At 36.9% G+C, this 20,870-nt stretch overlaps 2 protein-coding genes across 2 annotated transcripts; one reads left to right on the forward strand and one right to left on the reverse strand.

Annotated features, from left to right (window-relative positions):
• The first annotated feature begins 790 nt into the window (after window positions 1–790).
• LOC126687989 (mitochondrial outer membrane protein porin of 36 kDa) lies at window positions 791–3,687 on the forward strand. Its single transcript, XM_050382544.2, has 6 exons — window positions 791–962; window positions 1,038–1,105; window positions 1,578–1,688; window positions 2,282–2,368; window positions 2,623–2,831; window positions 3,081–3,687. Exons 1-6 carry the CDS (start codon window positions 914–916, stop codon window positions 3,385–3,387), a joined length of 831 nt encoding a protein of 276 aa, XP_050238501.1. The 5' UTR covers window positions 791–913; the 3' UTR covers window positions 3,388–3,687.
• Window positions 3,688–5,186: 1,499 nt separating this feature from the next.
• On the reverse strand, window positions 5,187–9,114 carry LOC126688151 (hypersensitive-induced response protein 2). Its single transcript, XM_050382755.2, has 6 exons — window positions 8,992–9,114; window positions 7,692–7,882; window positions 7,350–7,470; window positions 6,597–6,688; window positions 6,412–6,508; window positions 5,187–5,792 (listed from the first exon to the last, which is right to left on the reverse strand). The coding sequence occupies exons 2-6, from the start codon at window positions 7,878–7,880 to the stop codon at window positions 5,434–5,436; spliced, it is 858 nt and encodes a 285-aa protein (XP_050238712.1). The 5' UTR covers window positions 7,881–7,882; window positions 8,992–9,114; the 3' UTR covers window positions 5,187–5,433.
• Between the last annotated feature and the right edge of the window lie 11,756 nt (window positions 9,115–20,870).

Below are 20,870 nucleotides of genomic sequence, written 5' to 3' on the forward strand. Positions count from 1 at the left end.
CATTAGTTGAATTTTATTTAAAATCCAAATTTTTGATGAGTCATGTTAGTTTTGATTATTGAATTTTGCTAGATCCTATTGGATTTGATCACTCTCGCGTTAGATATGATTACTGAATCTTGCCGAATCCTATGAGATTTGATCACTCTCATACTTAGGCAAGCCTTCCCAGAACGCCATCAGTGGGCGAGCCTCTTGGGAGTCAGTCACAGTTTGTTTGGACGAGTCTTAGGATTGGTTTCAGTGGGCTAATCTTATATGATTCAGTCATTATATTATTTTAAAATTCGGTTTCCATCAATAATTTATTTAAATGCTAGTTGTTTTATTTTAAAGATTTAAATAATATATAATATATAATTTAAATTTAATAATTTTTTTAAAATTTAATATTCAAAAATTTAATATATGTAAGTTTAATTATTTTTTATAAATTTTAAAAATTGCAATTAGCAAATAAATTTATTTTATTCAACATTAGTACGTAATTTTTAATTCTATCAATCGTCATCTAATATTCGAATGCCAAATTTTAATTTTATTACGTCAAATATTATAATGGAACTCTTTTTTTATTATTAAATTAAAAACAAAATAATAAAAGAAAAGAAATGCAAAGGCGAATATGCTAAGCACACCCTGTCCCGATTCTCAAGGCCAGAACAGCCTACTGACTGCACAATTTCTGAAGTCGAAATCAACGGCCAATGCATCACAATATCTCTCCCACTAAAGATCGAACGGTGCAGATGACACCTCTAGAACACAGCAAAGAAACACTAAACATTAGGGTTCTTTCTGGCAATTAAATACAAAATCAGAGAGTAGAAAACTATTCCATTTCTCCTCCACAAGCAGAGAAAATTTTGCTTAATTTTCCTTTGCCCTTTTCTCGGGAAACAAACAAGCAATCATGGGAAAAGGCCCCGGTCTCTACTCTGATATCGGCAAGAAAGCCAGAGGTAATTACATAACCGAACAAAAATTCATTTTTTTTATTAATTTTCATTTCTAATTTTTCTAATTTTGATTTTTAGATCTTTTGTACAAGGATTACCAGAGCGACCACAAATTCACCATCACCACCTACACCTCAGATGGAGTCGTGAGTGTTCTTCTGTCTTCATTATTTTTCCAACTTTTTTTTTTATTGCTAAGCAAATGAAAATGAAAAGAAAAAGAAAATAGTACTTTTGAGTTAGTTTTTATTTTACAAATTTAAAATAAATTCATTTTGGATGTGTATCAATTTTCTTTATGGCTGTATTTGGTTCATAGATAGCCGTGGAAAGGAATAGCTATTCCGTATAGAATGACTAATTCATAGAATAGATATTCTATGAAATTGTTATTTCATGATTTTGTGGAATAAATACTCTTCTCAAAAAACTAAAGAATGGCTGGAATAGCTATTTCGTTCCATGAGCCAAACATAGGCTATGGGTTATGAATTGTTTAATCATTTCAAATTCTCCATTATCTATCCGCTTTAGGTTTTTAGAGGTGTTACATTTTGTTTCTGCAATAAACTTAGTCTTTGATTGTTTTGTTAATTTTATTTTCGAATTTTGGTTCAGGCAATCACTTCAACTGGGACTAAGAAGGGTGAGTCGTTTTTGGCCGATGTAAGCAGTCAATTCAAGAACAAGAATATCACTACCGATCTTAAAGTTGATACCAACTCCAATGTAAGTTTTCACTCACCAAAATACTCTTTTCTATCTAATACTTACTTTAGTTGACCCGATTGTCTTACTATGTTAATTGGTATTCTTAATCATAGGTTCACATGTTTGTATAGAGACTACACTCGTGATTATTTTAGTGTCTGATGATCCTTTGTCATGCGATTTATGGTTATTATGTAATTATGACTCCTGTTGCGGTTTCTACAAACTTGTAAAAGTATTTGTGGCTTGTAATGCCGATAGTTGTGATACAAGCATAAATGGATGTTGTGTTGTGGTTTTAACGGGATTGCGTCTTTTTCATTAAAGATTTACATGCTTCCTTCTTTTCTTTGTTTTATTTTTAATAATTTTACTTAGACGTACAAGTTCACATTATTAAGGTTTAAAGTGCTCCATCACTGACATTTTTCATTTGGGACATAGAACAGTCAATGATAATTGTAATGTCTGTGTCAACCTTAATGGGAGTTATTTATTTGAGTTATTTGAATTTGGATGTCATGCAGTATCTTCTGTTTGATAATTGTTTCTAGATTTTTTTTCATATGATGTGTTGAGTCCTCCGCTAATGGTATTATTTTTATATGTAGTTTTTGACAACCATCACCGTTGATGAGCCTGCTCCTGGACTCAAGACGATCGTCAGCTTCAAAGTTCCTGATCAAAGATCTGGCAAGGTTAGTTGCCTTTTTCTTTGTTTAGCATTTCCATGATCTTCTAGACATGTTGCCTGACAAGGGGATTTATATTAAATATCTGCTTGTATCATAACAGTGTCCAGATATGCTCTTTCTGTGATTCCATTTTTAAATTTTGGATTAGATTTGAAGATAGTTTCCTGATTTTTCATGTTTCATTGCTGCGTATGTCATAATTCGTAATATGTTGCCAATTCCAATCTATATGGTCTGACACGTGACTGTTTTAATAGGTTGAACTCCAATACCAACACGAATATGCTGGGATAAGCACTAGCATTGGATTGACTGCAAATCCTATTGTCAACTTCGCAGGTGTTGTTGGGAGCAACACTGTTTCTCTTGGGACTGATCTCTCGTTTGACACTGCCAGTGGTAACTTTACCAAGTTAAATGCTGGATTAAGTTACACCAATGCTGACCTCATTGCTTCCTTGACATTGTAAGTAGTTCCTGCTGCAAAACAAGTAGATGAAAGCCAGCAAGTTATGTAAAATTAGACCATGCACTAGTCATAGGGATGATGTGTGTTGTGTCAATAACTTGCTGAAGTGTTGTACATGGATTAGTGAATTCTGGATTAGCAGTACTTATCTTTCTTGATGTAGGAAATAATAAATTTAAGAATACATATGTTACCAATTCATCTTTTCAGTGCGTTTCAAGTGAGTCTCTCGTGATTTGATTACAGGAATGACAAAGGGGACAGTCTTAATGCGGCCTACTACCACACTGTGAGCCCACTGACCAATACAGCTGTTGGTGCCGAGCTGACTCATAGTTTCTCAAGCAATGAGAACACACTGACTATGGGCACACAACATGCACTTGACCCCTTGACTACAGTGAAGGCACGGGTGAACAACTATGGCAAAGCAAGTGCTCTCATCCAGCATGAGTGGCGTCCTAAGTCTCTGTTCACCATCTCTGGAGAAGTAGACACGAGAGCAATTGAAAAGAGTGCCAAGATTGGCCTGGCCTTGGCCCTCAAGCCATAGGCTAAGCAAAAGTTTATTTTTGGGTTCCTGGATTTTGGAGATTGAGGAGAGCAAATAATATGAGGAAAAATGGGTCTGTCGTTTTCTTTTGAATGAATATTCCGTATAATTCTGCATTCTGACTTGGTCCTGGTACTTTGGTGCTTAAGAGCTGTAGAATAATTGTAGTTGGTGCAAGGAACCATCTATAGTTCTTTAAATTTTGCATCCTCCTAAGTGGAGGGAATACATTGTCTTTATCAAATATACTGCACATGAAATTTGTTTCTCGATGCTGATGATTGTTGTTTTCGAACTTCACGATTGTTGGTTTGAGTCTCCGGTTGGTTGAGGGTTTGACATGCTGATCACTTGTGGTTAGAAAATTTGATTGTGATTTGACCTTATAAATGCATTTAAGTGGAAAACCTTTGGAGCTGCGGTGAAATTTCCAATCTATTATGTAAGCTTCATAATTGCTTATGGATGAGTTGGTCTATCATTTTAAATTGCATTTTGCTTCCTATTTACAATCATGTACAGCTAGAATTTAAAATTTCGAGATTCTTGTTAGTTTATTTTTATGAATATTAGTTGAGGGCGCTGAGGCTGTAGCTTGATGAAGTTCATTTTTCAGCGTCATGAAACAGTTAATAACATAATTCTAGAACATTGTAAAATCACTTTTGTAAAGGCTAATCACCTCGAAAACTAACCTTTCATATTTTTTTCAATAACACCTTGACCTTGTAATTTCGTCAATTGCATTCTATTTCGTATTTTTACGTTTCAATAGCACCCTAATTTAGAAAAAATAGATGATTTTACTATTATAAGGATTAAATTTTATAAAACAATCAAATTTAAGGATCATTTTATACCTCTTCCTACTTGAAAAAATTGGAATAAATTCTTTAACTTAAACAACTTTCAAATAAATTCTAAATAAAAAAATTAATTAAATACATATATAATTAATTATTTAATTCACAATTAAATAAATAGATAAAACGGAATCCACCATCCCTGCCATCCGCCGCTCTCCGGTTTCCACCAGAGACAAGCTGTTGGTTTTCCATGGAAGACGAACAGCTCGTCTTCCATGGAAGACCAGCCTGCTCTTCCTTGGGGAAGACCAGATCGTCTTCCCCATCTTGCCTATGGAAGACCAGCGAAGATTCGCTGGTCTTCCCCATGGAAGACGCACAGCTCGTTTTCCATGGAAGACCGGTGACGGAGAGCGGCGGCGTTCGAACAGATTTATTTATTTTTTATTATTAATTTATTTATTTTTTGTTATAGAGAAGAGGGTTTGTACGTATAATGTAAAACATCATATGATATTTAGAGTTTTTTAAAAATATGAAGGATTTATTTTGAACTTTATCCAAATGAAAAGAGCTCAATTTAATACTTTAGGGTGCTATTGAAACGTAAAAATATGAAATAGGGTGCAATTGACGAAATTAAAAGGTTGGGGTGTTATCGAAAAAAAAGGTCGGTAGTTTTTGAGGTGATTAGCCCTTTTTTAAATTCAAACCTTTATATTTTTTTTGTCAATTCAATCAAATCTTTTAGTTATATTTTAAAATTTGAATTTTATTTTTAAAATCTAAACATTCATGTCCTTTGTTAATCACAACAATCATATTCTAAAATGACTTTAAAAAATAATTACTATAAAAATTTAAAATAAGATACGCTGAAGTTTAAATTTCACAAATGAAATTCATAGTTTTAGAATACAATTATAAAAGAAACTTTTCAAATTGAATTTTCAAGTTGAACATACTTATAAAATTTAAAATATTTACTTGCAATTAATAAGAAGTGCAAATCCTTGAATTTAAATAATAATTTAACCTTCTCAAAAGATAATTAGAAGTTGATCATATATTCTATGAACACCAAATAATATAAACCTAGCAGCAGAAGAAATGCAGTATCATCATTTACTTACAAATGCACCATAATCTTTAACTTAAACCGTCGGAAAACGCTATCCCACACAGTACTGTCGTGCTATACATAGAAAATCTTGAAGAAATACTACCAAACTGTAAGATTCTACTGAGCAGAGTTGCCCTGAAGCAGACCATCCCTGATCTGTGTGGCAATATCTTTGACAGCACCAGGTCCATGCGGAATGAAAATGGAGTTGGATTTTGAGGATGCACCAATTTCCTTCATGGTATCAAAGTATTGAGTCACCAGAACCATATCCATCACATCCTTCGACGTGGTCCCTGGAACATTCACAGAGAAAGCTAGCACACTGTCTCTCAGTCCATCCACAATCGCTTGCCGTTGCCTAGCGATACCAAGCCCTGCAAGATATTTTGATTCTGCATCTCCTTCTGCTCGCTTTATTTGCAATATCTTCTCCGCTTCAGCTTTTTCGCTGGCGGCCAACCTCATTCTAGCAGCTGTCCACTCAAAACTCAAAATAATTAGATCCAACATTATCAACTATACTATGCCCATCTCCAACCTAACTTCAAACTGTAGTAATACCCCACCATTTGAAATAACTAAGTCTCCAACCCAACTCCAAATTTAACTCCATTATGGAGATTGGATAATGAAACTTCAATAATGAAGTTTTAACTATTCATCCTCATTTCTCCATATCCATTGTTTTATATTTTATTCATCTTTAAAAGTTATTTATTTAACCCATTAAAAACTTAATTTATACATTTAGATTCTATCAGACACAAAATATCGGCTGGGTCTTTTGTGCCAAGTTGAAGGACGGAATAATTTTTTTATCAGACACAAAATATCGGCTGGGTCACAGTGCCCAATGAGGCACAATAACCCCCAAATGAACCGGGTGTAAAACAGAAGGGACATAACCAAATATTCTAATTACTGATTTTACCATGGCAAGAATACACTCAGCCCTCTGTAGCACAAAGGTCGAGAATAGAAACTTGATAAATTTTCTTGATAAACATCAGATGCATGAATAATCACATTCAATGCCAAAACTCAGAGATATAAACAGTCTAAGAAAAGCAAACCAGAGGACAATGATTTTACCTGCATTAATCTCATTCATTGCCCTCTTCACATGCTCATCGGGCTCAATATCCACTATCAGAGTCTGAACTATCTCAAATCCGTAATGTGACATGGCCTACATTACCGCAATTATATAAGAAATTAGACAAAATACAATTTGAGTTTAAATTAATTTTAAATTAAAATAAGCATTTGGAAAGTACCTTTTCAAGCTCATTTTCCACAGCTTTTGCTATGTCATTCTTCTGTTCAAAGGTTGCATCCAACTCCAGCTTTGGAACACAAGCCCTAATAACTAAAGAAGCAAGGTGCAACATGAGTTTCTGTATGTAATGTAAGCTTCAAAAAACACAAACCAGTGGCCAAAATAAAAGAACTCAAATCAAGGAAATAAAAAAGGGTTCCACCAACATGTCTGCCAAAATTTTACCACTCTAGGACAAAAAATATCCATCCCCAACAATTTATGAGAAAAGAACTTGAAGAACCTTAAGCATTGTCAACCCTTTTCATTCCTCTAGTTCCAACAAAAAAGGGAGTTAAGATTCCTATATTGCTTAATGAGTGATTTTCTCACTAAAATTCCATTTTTTGGTAGAATACTTTTATGTTAGGCAAAATATGAAAATCCATACATTGGATAGTAGATAAGCACTTAAAACAATAGTCTCTTATTGCTAATTCCACCAGACAATATCATGATTATGAAACACTGAGTATTTAAGAAGTGATTCTCATAGTGTAAAAGAAAGACATACCATTTCAATACCATAATGTGGTTAAACTATGTACTTAGCTATATTGAGAGATTATTATTATGCTGTTAATATAATAAACAAGTTAGATTAGCTACAAGTCTAAATCTTAATGTCTAAGAGGGGAGAAGAGGAATTAGAGCAGTCAATTGAACAGCTAAAATATTAATATCTCATCTCAAGGTAATCAAATTATCATACCATCAAATACATAGGCTTGAATCTGGGCTCTCGTATTGCTGAGCTTATAAAAGGCATCTTGCGCCTTTTCTGCCAGTGCTCGGTATTGAACAGACGCAACCACAGTAACAAACACATTATCCTGAGCAGCGAAACATGAATCAGAGGAGCTAATATTTGCACTTTGGTTTCTGTATAAATTCATGGTATCATAAACGTAAAATCAATAAATTTGCGGTCCTAATTCTTGATACATGCTAAATTAAACGCTTCTTGTCTTGCATTAGTACCCCATAACAAGCAATGATCAATTCCAAAAAGGTTCTTGGTAATTTTCTAGAGTAATAATGTTAGCAAACCGACCTTAGTTTTGGTTTCACACCGGACATCAAGCTGCTGCACACGCAAAGAGAGGTGACCAGCTAACTGGCTCCCAAAACACCAAGGCAAGCAATGACAACCAGGTTCAAGCACGTCATCAAATTTCCCAAAGGTTTCCTTAATAGCAACTGTTGACTGGTCCACTTGAATACAACCCAGAGTTTGTCCCATTTCTGCTCAGAAAAAACTACAATAAATCAGTTATAAGATCCAGAGAATAATATCTTTCATTGAAGTTATTCCCCCATCACATAGTACAGCAAGATATGAACATAATACAGTAACCTAAAAGGATGAACTAAAGTAGCATGTATCCGGAGTGCAGAGGACCAACATACGAACGCAATTTCCACATGTTTTCAAATAATCAAAAGGCAAAAGGTCTCAAGAAAAGATTTCCCAGCAAGATTTCACAGAAGAAATGTGACTAAACTAATCAAACGGGATAACTACAGTCTACAAGTACAATGATCTGTGATTGTAGAGATTGATTATGCGGTATTTCCATATTCAGACAATTAGAAATCAACATGTCAAATATAAACAAAAAACATAGTTCCTAACTAGGCTATTCTCATCATCAAGTCCAGTTACTTGGTTATGATCAATAATTGAATATCACAATTAACCAACATAATTAACAACACAGTAACTAAAAAATATAGAAAATAAGAAGGCGCAAATTGTTTCCGAGCAACTCTAAGAAAACTTACTTAAGATTAGTACCTGATTGCAAAGTCTATTGGGTAAGATTAATTATCAAAAATAAACCTTTTAAAGCAGAAAAGAAATGAAAAAAAAAAGACATAAGACCTTGGCCAGTTAACAGCTAGCAATTAGTAGTCAAAACAAGCAACCAGATTGGCAAAAGAATAACCAATAAATATTCCAAGAAATGATCTGAAAAAATGTTTAAACAAATGCATAACAATCAACCATTGACTGCAAATTTGATAAATTCAAAATCAAGATGGCATGACAATCACTATATAAACCAAATAACAGCTATATAACCAACAATGACAGATAAACGTTCAGACAAAAACTAAGCTAATTTTAAGGTTACAATTACAAAGAAAAGAGAACAATAAATACCTTTTTTTAATATATTTTTGTAAAACAGCAATATAGCAGCACGCAAGAAATAAACAAGAAGCAAATTCTTTGTTTATATACAAAATTAAAGCTACATGTCGACGTAACAAATAGTTGATCAGTCAACAATAAAACCCTAATTGTAGTGCGAATTGAAAACTAAATTAACAAAAATTGCAGAGCTCACCTGTTTGAGGTTACAAGTGAAAAACAGTGTAATTGAATTTATAGTAAAAGAAGAAGGAAAATTGGGGAGTGTAATTTCTCGGAAATAAGCAATACGTTTCTTAGCATTTAGCATTGTCGTTTTTCTTTTGAATGGGGATAAAACGCTCACCGCGTTTTTCTCTTTTCCCGGTTGACCTGCCTCCGGTTTAGGTTTCTCAACTTTATGCTAATTCGGTTATGTGGGCCATTAGGGAAATCGACTCCGATTTGAATTCACCATATTTTATCAAAGAATATTCTAAAAAATCTTGAGTTGAAGATTTGATATGCACAAATCGTCCATTTGTCGCTTTTGAATTTTTTTTTTTTTTGATAATTGGGGAGGGGGAGCGCTTGTGGGAGGAATCAAATTAGAGTTTTAAAAAAATATTAATTACTATTTTTTTAGATTTATCTCTAATAATAAATAATTTAATAAAATTAAAAAAAATAGTCAAATATAAAACTAGTGATAGTTAATGATGGAGTCTGCCTTCTGAGCCGGTGAGTAAGACCTGCAAAACAAGGTAGAAGCTAACCGGACGGTGGTTGTCCGATTAACTCTCCGATGCTAAAGTCAGTTTAGAGTTTTGAGCAGCGTTTTGAGTATATGAATGTAATGGTGATTCTAGGCATATCTCATACTCCTTTTATAGTAGTCGAATATACCTTGTAGAGTCGTAATAGGTAAGTGAATCCTACTTTGTAGGGATTCAGCTATATGGTAGGGATTCTCCTGATTTGTCGAGATCTACCTTAATCTGATAAGAGTCCTATTTAGGAACGTCTTCCTAAATAGTGTTATCTTCCTAAGGTATAGCTTATCCTTCCATATTCGGTGTTTGTATCCGAATAAGAGAATACTTCCAGTCTTGGCAGTCTACCCGTCGGATTTAACGCGCTTTAGGCGGATCCTATGGGATTCGGTCTTTGTTGGCGCATTACCGAATCTCAAGGGATTCGGTATCTCCTTCATATATTCAGACCTTCGTGGGGAGTCCGGTATCACCCGAGAGTGGATCTCCTGTGACTCGGCTCCATTCTATTTATTGTAGGATTCGGTATCCATCATTAGCCCCCCTGCAAGTGAGCTGAAGTAATTGGTATTCATGTCTTAGTAGATTTTAGCTCTTTTGGAGCTGAGTCTTTTTATATCACGGGCGAGTCGCTTTGTATTCTGGGCGAGTCGTTTCATTTATTGGTGGGTAACGTTTCTTCTCTGGTAAGATTTTTTGTGTTGCCACGTGTCGGCATTTAGTGATTTGGTAAATGTTCGAAACTCTTCATATTTAATCTCTTTGTATTTCTTCTTTTCCCTCTCACTTGTTTTTCACGATCGTTGTTCTGGAAAATGCTTTTCTGTTCTTGGTGTTCTTCAATATGTTCTTCGATATATTTCCTGTTTGATCTTCACTTCGTATTTATATTTGTGATTTCCTGTTCTAGGATGCCTCTTAGTCGAGTGGAAGATGCATGCGCTACTATGGCTATTACCAGATCAAGGCTTCGTAGGAGTGAAGTCTTAGATATTTACTTTAAGTATAGCTTTCCTTCTGATTATAGGGTGATATTACCTGGTGCCAATATGGCTGCCTCCGATTCTCTGGGCTCATCCTGTAGGGTGGTTCTTTTTGAAGAGCAGTTCACTGCTGGTCTTAGGTTTCCCTTAGATTCGTTTTTAGTAGAAGTGTGCAGGGATTTAAAGGTTGCTCTGGGACAACTTTATCCTGGCACGATTAAAGTAGTGCTTGCCTTTTCGGAGGCGTGTAGGCTTCGGGGTTATGCCCCTTCTCTTAACGTGTTGTATTATTTTGTAGACTTTAGGAAATGCGATGGTTGTTTCGTTTTCGCCCTTGGTAGAGAAGGGCGATCTCGTATTTATCTTCCTTGCCTGACCAGTCGCTGGCGAAGGCGTTTCTTTATTATTTATCATAACTTTACTTTTCTTCATTTTTCGGACGTTTTTTCTTCTCATCAAGTCCGGAGCTGTCCGTCTCCTTTAAGTTTGTCTGAGTCGACACTTGCTTTTGATATATCATTCTATAGTGTTCTTCAGCGTCCTATCTTGGATGTTTTGGTTAATAGTCATCTTCGGCATCGATGGTTTCCTTTGGAGGATCCTCCTCGAGGCCTGGCGGATCTTTGCTACTCCTTTCTTCAAGGTATATTAATTTGTTTGTTCTCTTGATGTTTTTTTTGTAGGATGTCTTCTTCTTCAGACGATTTCCTTTCCGGATTTCAAGTAGATTTGGGTGTTCCGATGGGCGGTCCTGAAGCTCACATTGCTAACATTATTCCTGGCGGTATCGATGTTGATGTAATCCCTGTTGGGGCGCCTATTGTTCCCGCCGAGACAGCATTGCCTGCGGGCGATGGTGCTATTATTATAGATGATGATGGTGTGGTTGAACTGGCAGGTGATGAGGCTGTTTCATCTCTACCTCCCCCTCTAGCACCATTTTCCGTCTCGGGGGGAGTCGAGGATGTGAATTCAGGTGGGTTGGTTGTTGTTGATCCGGAAGAGATTTCCTTGGGTCGAAATATGGATTCTCCGTCTAGAAAGAGACGTCGAGTTAGTGATGATTCTCCATCGAGGGAGAGTCTTCCTGGAAGCTCTTCATCTGCTCCAAATTTGGTGCAATGGGTTGAAGGTCATGATCCAGCTAGTTTGCTGAACCCTAGAGTGTTGGCGGAATACATCCGGACTTTGGCGATTCCTGATGATATCACATGGTTCTGTTCTAGGCCGGGGCAGGAACTCTCCGATCTAGCTTGTTTTCATGGTTTCTCTGTGAGTTGGTGTTTTCTTTATTGAATATAATGTTTGTTGAGTTTGTTATTTCCTTACTAATCTATTTTTCGTGTCATAGGCTCTTCAATCTGTTTTGGTGTTGAACGACCGCCGTCAGTGTGCTGAGGAGGAGGTCGAGCGTCTATCTTATCTTTTGGCAACTTTCGAGTCTGAGAGGGCAAAGTTGAAGGCATCTTTGGAGGAGCATGATTCACTTTTGGCGCAACTTAAGGCGCAAGATGCGATTAATGATCGTCAAGTCAGAGTGATCGAGAAGAAAACTAATGACTTGACTCAAGAGATTGAGGAGCTTATTCGAATCAATACTCTTGTTGGTGAGGAGAGGAATAAACTAAGATCAGAGGTGGAAGGACTCCACATCCGTTTACTTGATACAAAGGCTTTTTATTCTGCTTTGATTAGCGAGTATCGCCTTGCGATTGGGAGGAAACTTCTGGAGCAGAACCCCAATATCGATCTTTCCGGAGTTAATGGGTTGGATCCCCAGGCCATCCTCGTGATCTTCTTGATAGGATATCTAAGGACCGTGTTAAGTAGTCTTTCTTTTGATTGTATTTCATAATTTATGAATTTTTGTTCTTTTGTGTCTTGAATGTAATTCGCGATCTATGAATATATTTTCTTCATGCTTCTGCATAAGTGTGCTCTTGCTTTATATCAGTGTTTGATTTATGTATTTGTCTTGTCTCGAGGGTTATTCTAAACCCTATCTTGGCGTTTTTACTTTTATAGAGTTGATCTAGACTCTCTTTATTTTTTGTTTTTATTTTGACTTAATCTAAACTCCTTTTTGGCGATTTGTCTTTTGTGGCGATTCGCCTTCTTTTGGCGATTTTGCCTTTTTCTGAGTTAATCTAAACTCATTTTTCTTGGCTATCCGCCTTTTGTGGCGATTCGCCTTGTTTGGCGATGTTGCCTTTTCTGAGTTAATCTTAACTCATTTTTCTTGGCTATCCGCCTTTTGTGGCGATTCGCCTTTTTTGGCGGTTTTGCCTTTTCTGAGTTAATCTTAACTCATTTTTTCATCTTTGATTTAATCATTCGTGGCAGTTCTTGATTTTTATTTCTTTATTGATTCATCTGGCTAATCATATAGTAGGGAAATTGAACTTTTATTGATAAAAAGGCTGCATACAAAACATTAAAGATAGCTTTGACGCCATCGGGTAAGACATAAAATCGTTACTAGCGATGGGTCGTTTTCCTTTCCTTTCCTATTCTTCCTTCTTCTCGGTCTTGTTCTCTTGAAGATCTACTACGGACTCGTCGTAGCATTTCTTGGCGATTCCCTGGTCTCCTCTCAGCGTCACTACTCCTTTCTCGGTTGGTATTTTCATTGCCAATGCTCTTATGCTAGTCACCGCCGCCGAATCATGGAGGAAAGGTCTTCCTAGGATGGCGTTGTATGTTAATTCCATGTCTACTATGTTAAACAGTGATATGACTTTCTTGTTGATTCCTCTTTCTGGGCCGATTATTACTTCCAAGGTGACTGCTCCTAGTGGATTGATGGAGGGGCCACCGAGTCCTGATAGCGGAATCGGGACTCGGCGTAGCCTTGATGCGGTTCCTCCAAGCATTTTATACGCTGCGTTTGTCATAAGGTTTACTGCACTTCCTTCGTCGATTAGGATTCGCTCCATGTTCTAATTTTCAATGATAGTAGTTACTACCAAGGCATCGTTGTGGGGTGCTTTGACATGTTCGTAGTCTTCCACATCAAAGATTACTGGCGGCATGTGAGTTTCTCTGATGTTCATCACTTCTTTTCTTTGCTTTCTCCTGATCGTGGAGCTGCTGTGTCCGCCTTTATTGATCATGTGTATGGTTCCTAGTACTTTGGATGGGCGTTCATCTTCTTTCTCCTTCGGTTTGTCCTTTCTGTTTCTTTTTTCTCCTTTGTCATTCCTCTTCTCTTTCCGAGCCACGAATTTCCTTAGCTCGCTTGTGTCGATCATTCTTTCGATCTCGACCTTTAAATCTCTGCAGCTATCCGTTTCATGTCCGTAATCTTCGTGAAATTTGCAGTATTTTCTGGTGTCTCTTATTTCTGCTTTCATCTTTGGTGGCTATACCACGTTTTTGATGTTTTCTTTGATCCACATGAGGACATTAGTTCGGCTGGTGTTTAGTGGTGTGAAGTTATTCTCGTCATTTCTGGGGTCATATCTTGGTTCATATCTTGTCTGGGGGGCGAATCGTCTATTTTCTTCTGGCCTTCCTCTCCTATCATCAGGTTTCGACTTCGTCTTTTCTTTGGATTTCTCTTTCGATTGTTTTCCTTTTGCTTCTTTTCCACGAACCCCCCTTCGCCCTTCGTCTAGCTCGAAGTATTTCTGGGCTATGCCCATCAAGTTCGAGAAAGTCGTGGGTTTATTAACTAGCAGCTTGTCCACCAGTTTTCCGAATCGCGTTCCTTCTCGCAACGCTTCAGTCGCCATGTCGACATTCAGGTTGTCAATCTTCATAACTTGCTTGTTGAATCGTTCAATGTAGCTTCGTAAGGTTTCTCCTTCTTCTTGGATGCAGGATCTCAGGATGCTGGTAGTAGTTTTTGCTGGTATGTTTGTGAGGTATCTGTTGAGGAATTCTGTTGAGAGCGAAGCAAAGCTCTTGATTGATCCTGGCTTTAATTTGTTATACCATCTCTGGGTTGTGCCTGTGAGCGTGGTGGGAAAGACCCTGCATAGAATGGCGTCTGATACGCTGAGTAGCCCCATGGTTGCTGTGAATCTAGATGTGTGATCTCGGGGATCCCCTTCCCCGTTGAAGGTTGGCAGGATCGGCAGTTTCATGCTGTACGGGATAGTTTCTTCCATGATCTCAAGTGAGAGGGGGGATCCTTTCAACCTGAGATCGTCTATGTCTAACTCTTCCGATTTCAGTTTTTTGAGTGCTTTGGCGATCTTTTCCTCCAAGTCTTCTTCCACTACGTATGTGGCTTTGCTTTTTTGGGGCGCTTCTGAGGATTCGCCCTCCCCTTCTTGATGTTTTTTCTTTGGTTGTTCTTTCCCTGCATCTCTGTCTTGTCGCTTGCTTTTTGGTGGGGCATCTTCTTTTTCCTTCTCCCTCCGTTCGTCTCTCTTTGAATTCAAACCACTTCGGGCGTCCTCCTGGTTATGCTCATTTCTGGGCGTCTCTGGTGATTCCTCGTTGGACTTGTCTCTATTTTGATCGTTTGGGCTTTCCTCATTACTTGTTCTATTCTCTCGTTGGTTTCTTGTTTCGTTTCTTTCTTCATTCCCTCCGGTTCGGGGTTCCTTGCTTTTGTTGTTTTCCGCTCTCGTTTCTCGGCGGCTTGGGTTTGCGTTTTCTGTTCTCCCTCTTCTTCTGGAAGCTGTTGGGCTGAAATTTTCCCTCAGGATTTTCATGGTTTCTTCGTGCCTATCGTTCGTTCTTTTGGCTTCGCTAGCCAATCTGTCCAGATTTTCTTGGACAGATTCTAGTACCTTTTTTAGCATTTCGTTGTACGAATCGTGTGCTGCCACGCTTGGCGTTTGTTGTTCTTCAGTGTTCAGGTTGAAAGCGATTGGGTTGCTTCCCCTCATTGGATTAGTCTGGTATTGAGGTGTTGAAAAAGAGGGCCCTCCGGTATTGCTGTTCTCCCCGGAGTTGTGGAGCCCGTCTTCCGTCACGTTGATTATCTCCGGAGTGTCTTTCGGGTCCATTGGTTGTTTGTCCTTCAGGTTCGCTCTTTCAGAAGTCATCTTCTTTAATGAAATTTGTTTTTGAGTTCAGAAAAGCTCCTTCGATTTGAAGTTTAGTTAAGCTTTTCCCACAGACGGAGCCAATTGATGGAGTCTGCCTTCTGAGCCGGTGAGTAAGACCTGCAAAACAAGGTAGAAGCTAACCGGACGGTGGTTGTCCGATTAACTCTCCGATGCTAAAGTCAATTTAGAGTTTTGAGCAGCGTTTTGAGTATATGAATGTAATTGTGATTCTAGGCATACCTCATACTCCTTTTATAGTAGTCGAATATACCTTGTAGAGTCGTAATAGGTAAGTGAATCCTACTTTATAGGGATTCGGCTATATGGTAGGGATTCTCCTGATTTGTCGAGATCTACCTTAATCTGATAAGAGTCCTATTTAGAAACGTCTTCCTAAATAGTCTTATCTTCCTAAGGTAGAGCTTATCCTTCCATATTCGGTGTTTGTGTTTGAATAGGAGAATACTTCCAGTCTTGGCAGTCTACCCGAATCCCGGATTTAACGCGCTTTAGGCGGATCCTATGGGATTCAGTCTTTGTTGGCGTATTACTGAATCTCGGGGGATTCGGTATCTCCTTCATATATTCAGACCTTCGTGGGGAGTCCGGTATCACCCGAGAGTGGATCTCATGTGGCTCGGCTCCATTCTATTTATTGTAGGATTCAGTATCCATCAGTTAATATCAATTCAATAAATTGTATATAAATCAATACATATTTATTAGTTTCTTAATTTATGTGAAATGACCAAATGCGACAAATATTATGGATTGAAGGGAGTAATATTATTTCATCAAAATGAGAATATTTATAAAAATTATATTTTATAAGTAATATTTTTTGTAAAAATGGCGTCAATTCCGAGTTCAAACGAACCCTAAAATTCCATTTGAAAGTTGTTGGTTTCGTCGATTGCGGGTTTTAGAGTCCGGTTGACTTGGCAGTTTACAATTGTGAGCTTTGGAGCTCGAAATAAATTTGGTTTGACCCATAACATCATATAAAAGGATTCTACGATTAATTCAGTACGTGTGGGCTCAAACGAGGCCCAATTCTGAGCTCAAACGACCCCGAATCTGGGAGTCAAAATATGAGCCAGGGGAATGAAGAACACGACGCCATTGGGAGTGGTGGCAGCTCCACTCCACACCGTCGGCGGCGGCGCTCTAAACTAGTGGCGGTGCCAGTTCCAGAGGGTTGTCGGTTCGTCGTTTGGCTCCGTTTCATGCAGAAACACTCAAAAACCATTAAAACGCAAGGAAAAATGTACTGGAACATACTGGAATTGAAATATGATGTCTAAACATGAATTAAACACCCTAAAACACATGATTCTAAGCTGATTTTGAAGCTAACTGGCAATAACACTAAGAACATATAAACATGGCAAATTATACCTAGCATGCATTCTAAGCAACGTAATTGAATAGAATGTGGATATGCTGTATAAAACATATTAAAATAGCCCTAAACATACTTCTAGTCAATTTTTCATGGCAATTATGATGAATACAAAAATTAGCAATTTTAGCAGTTCATGGCAAGAAACAACATAAACACCCAAATATGCATTCTAAACACATCAAACTACCAGTTCTAATTGATATGACATATGAAGTGATAAGAGTTAAGAATATTCAGTCTACAGAACCGCTTTGAGTTCCTGGCTCATTCTCTGGTGATCCAGATGTAGAATCCAATTTTGGATCAATGCACAACACTGCGTTTTTTTAGCATTTCAAGTATTTCGGCTTATTTGCAAGACTAGTGTTTATGTGCGTGGGTGTGTATGGGTGGGTGGCGGGGGGTCGTCCAACACAGTGTTTAGCCTAGGGTTTCTATGCTTTTCTTGTGGGATTAATTGTCGACCATTAGCTAGGCCGTCTAGGGGTCTATTTATAGGAGTGAGATGGACGTAGGGTTTACTAGAGTCTGTCTTAGTTCAAGTTTCTATTAGATAGAGCCTTAGATAGATCAAAGAGTGTGAAGAGATAAATCTTTCAGTGTTAGGATTGTGCTAAACTTCCATTTTATTAATTAATTTCGTATTAAAGTTTGATGGCTAGTTAAAATATGTTTGGAAGTCATTTTTGGTGCCCGAAAGTGTTTAAAAAATTGCTCCTAGGATTCTATAGGTTCGGATAGAGTCAATTTCAGTCCGTCAAACTTGCAAATTGGCCCATAAATTTCTAAATTATTAGTCTAATTTCTAAACTTATACTACAATTTCTTTGGATTTTTATAAGCTATTTACAGCTAATAATGTTTCAATCCCTCAAGTTCGCATCGGTGCACTGATCACGCCTGCTTGAATTCAAACAAATGGATTGATAGTCTGTCATCCGAACAAATTTCTCTGGAAATTATCATTGGACGCTTCAGCCCCTTATCACTTTTTACCTGTCCGGAAAATAGCAAATTACTCTCATGCCCCATATATATATATATATATATATATTCGGTGTTCCTAAAATTGAGTTTTTGATAATCGTGCCAACTAGATAGGATGCATTTATCATTTGCTAAACAAATCACGATAAAAGTAATGAGCAAATTACTCTCATGCCCCATATATGTATATATAAATGCATCTCATCTAGTTGGCACGATTATCAAAAAGTCAATTTTAGGAACACCGAACAAAAGTCACCTATCACTGGCAAACCGTTTTAAAAACACCCCTATAACAAAAACATAACAAAGAATATTAACCCTAATTAAACTCTAATTAGGCCTAATCAAAAACCCTAATTATACCTAAGTTAAGCCCTAATTAACCTAATTAATTTAATTAACATTCAACCGCCACCAACTGCCACAACTCCTCCTTCACCACCACCAGCTACTGCTGCTTCGCCTCTACCTTCACCAGCAGCCTTCCTGTCTCTCTATTGGTTCCTTATTCCAGACGAACCTTGGTTTGTGTTCATCTCAGGTTCATTTGAGAGAAAGACGGAGAGATACAATCGTCTTTTCGTTTCCAAATGAAGATACGTCTTTGTCTCTAGACGAATCCAGCTGAGTTTATCTGGGAAGGAACATAAAAGCGGCGATGATGGGTCTTCGTCGAGTTTCAATGATGATGGTTTATCAGTAGCGGAGAACTTTCGGCATTCAATTCGTCGGAAAAAAGGTGGTGGTATACATGTCTCATAAACCTAAAATGAAGAAGATGAAGATTGGATTAAAAAGGGAAAAAAGGTCATGAAAGAAGGGTGGAAATTGTCCCTAAATATTATTTAAAGCCGATTTATTATTTAAACTTTTAAAATTACTAGTGTCGCTTTACGTGTTTCACACGTGGCTCGTAGTGTGACTCATCAACTTATCAAATAAAATTTAAAATAATAGTTAATTTAAAATAGTTTATCTTATTAAAAAATTTAGATGATTATTTTAATTGTTTAAAAAAATTTAATTGGTATTCAAATTTTAAAATTATAGATAATTTTAATAGAAAATATAAAGTAAAAATTAAAATAGTAGTTCATTGGAATAGTTTACCTTATTTAGAATTCTATATAATTAAAAAATAATTGAAATAGTAATCATTAAATAGTCAAAGTAGTCTTATTTTAATTAGTACTCGATACAATTATCTCAACATATTAGTTTATTTTGTTTAGTAATCTAACTTATCTTAATATAATAGTTTATTTTAGTTATAATTTTAATGATTATCTTAATAGTTTTTAATTAATAATTAAATTTTATAAGTGAAAAGGACATTAACGTAAATGTGCATGTCCCCCCAATTATAGATCATTTTAATAGAAAATATAAAGTAAAAATTAAAACAGTAGTTCATTGAAATAGTTTACCTTATTGATGGAATCTGCCTTCTGAAACGGTGAATGTACCTGCAAAACAGGGTAGAAGCTAACCAGACGGTGGTTGTCCGATTAACTCTCTGATGATAAAGTCAGTTTAGAGTTTTGAGCAGCGTTTTGAGTATATGAATGTAATTGTGTTTCTAGGCATACCTCATACTCTTTATTTAGTAGATGATTGTATACCTAACAGAGTTGTAGTAGGAAAGTGAATCCTACTTTGTATGGATTGACCCTGATTTGGCGTGATCTACCTTATTCAGACATGAGTCCTATTTAGGAACGTCTTTCTAAGTTAGAGCTTATCTTCCTAAATTGAAGTTTGTATCCAAATAAGAAGGTTCTTCAAGATTATGTAGCAGATCTGGCGGTCTATCCGAATCCCAGGATCAACGCGCTTTGACCGAGTCCTAAGGGATTCGGTCTTCGTCTCATTAAATGATATATTGGCAAATCCTGCGGATTCGGCCGTCTTCCTTATATATTTAGTTCTTCCGATGGGAGTCTGGTATCACCTGAGGGTGGATCTCCTGTGACTCGGCTCCATTGTAATTAAGGTAGGATTCGGTATCCATCATTAGCCCCCCCGCAAGTGAGCGGAAGTCTTTGGTATTTATGCCTTAGTAAATTTTGGCTCTTTTAGAGCTGAGTCGAATTCATATTCTGGGCGAGTCGCTTTACTTCTCCAGTAAGATTCTTTTTTTTCTTTCTTGCCACGTGTTATTCATCGGCGAATGGTAGTTCCTGGATGAAGAACAAGTGTCTTGTTTGTGCGCCATTTGCCATTCATCAAGTTCGACCCTTAGGGTTTCGTCTCTTCAACTTCTTGATCCTTTTCTTGGGGTATATAAGTGTTTATTTATCAATTTTCCTTTCTTTACTTCCATTTTTCTGCAAAAATTTTTCTCGGCAATTCTGCCATTTTCAGTAATTCTTCCATTTTTCTCATTCATTTTCAAGATTTCTCATTTTCAAGTTGCTCTATATCTTTCCTTTGATCCAGCGTATTTGATTTCGAGGTATTTTCACTTTCCTTCGCTTCTTTGATTTTCTGTTTTTGGTTTCCGAGTTTGGTTTTTCCACTTGTTTTTCGTGTTCTTCGGGTTCTTCTTATTTCAACTTTTTCTCTCTCTTTTGATCTTTTAAAATTAAAATTTCACCATCCTTCCTTGTTTCCCCCCATTTTCAATTTTCAAATGTCGAAAGTAACAGAAAAGGTTCGGGGTGCTCGTGATGATTTAGGGCATACCCGAAGTTCTTTGTCTGCTCAGCAAATAAAAGATTTTGCTGATGATTTTGATATTCACAGGTCCTAACTTATTGTAAGGCCCGGAAAATCGTTTCGGGCAAATAATAGTACCGATTCGCCTTTAAAAGTTGTTGTTTTTCATGAGCAACTTTTAGCGGGTCTTTGATTTCCTCTTGAATCTTTAATTTTAGATATTTATCGTAACTTAAACGTTCCCCTTGGTCAGCTTCATCCGAATACGATCCGTATTATTTGCT

Source organism: Mercurialis annua, linkage group LG6 (assembly GCF_937616625.2).
Source record: "Mercurialis annua linkage group LG6, ddMerAnnu1.2, whole genome shotgun sequence".
NCBI classification, from domain to species: domain Eukaryota; kingdom Viridiplantae; phylum Streptophyta; class Magnoliopsida; order Malpighiales; family Euphorbiaceae; genus Mercurialis; species Mercurialis annua.

Coding starts and splice junctions, on each gene's coding strand:
- LOC126687989 (XM_050382544.2), top strand. CDS start 914: ATGGGAAAAGGCCCCGGTCTCTACTCTGATATCGGCAAGAAAGCCAGA. Junction 963..1,037: donor TATCGGCAAGAAAGCCAGAG/GTAATTACATAA, acceptor TTTGATTTTTAG/ATCTTTTGTACAAGGATTAC. Junction 1,689..2,281: donor AAGTTGATACCAACTCCAAT/GTAAGTTTTCAC, acceptor TTTTATATGTAG/TTTTTGACAACCATCACCGT.
- LOC126688151 (XM_050382755.2), bottom strand. CDS start 7,880: ATGGGACAAACTCTGGGTTGTATTCAAGTGGACCAGTCAACAGTTGCT. Junction 7,471..7,691: donor GGTGTGAAACCAAAACTAAG/GTCGGTTTGCTA, acceptor TTCGCTGCTCAG/GATAATGTGTTTGTTACTGT. Junction 5,793..6,411: donor AATGAATGAGATTAATGCAG/GTAAAATCATTG, acceptor TTGAGTGGACAG/CTGCTAGAATGAGGTTGGCC.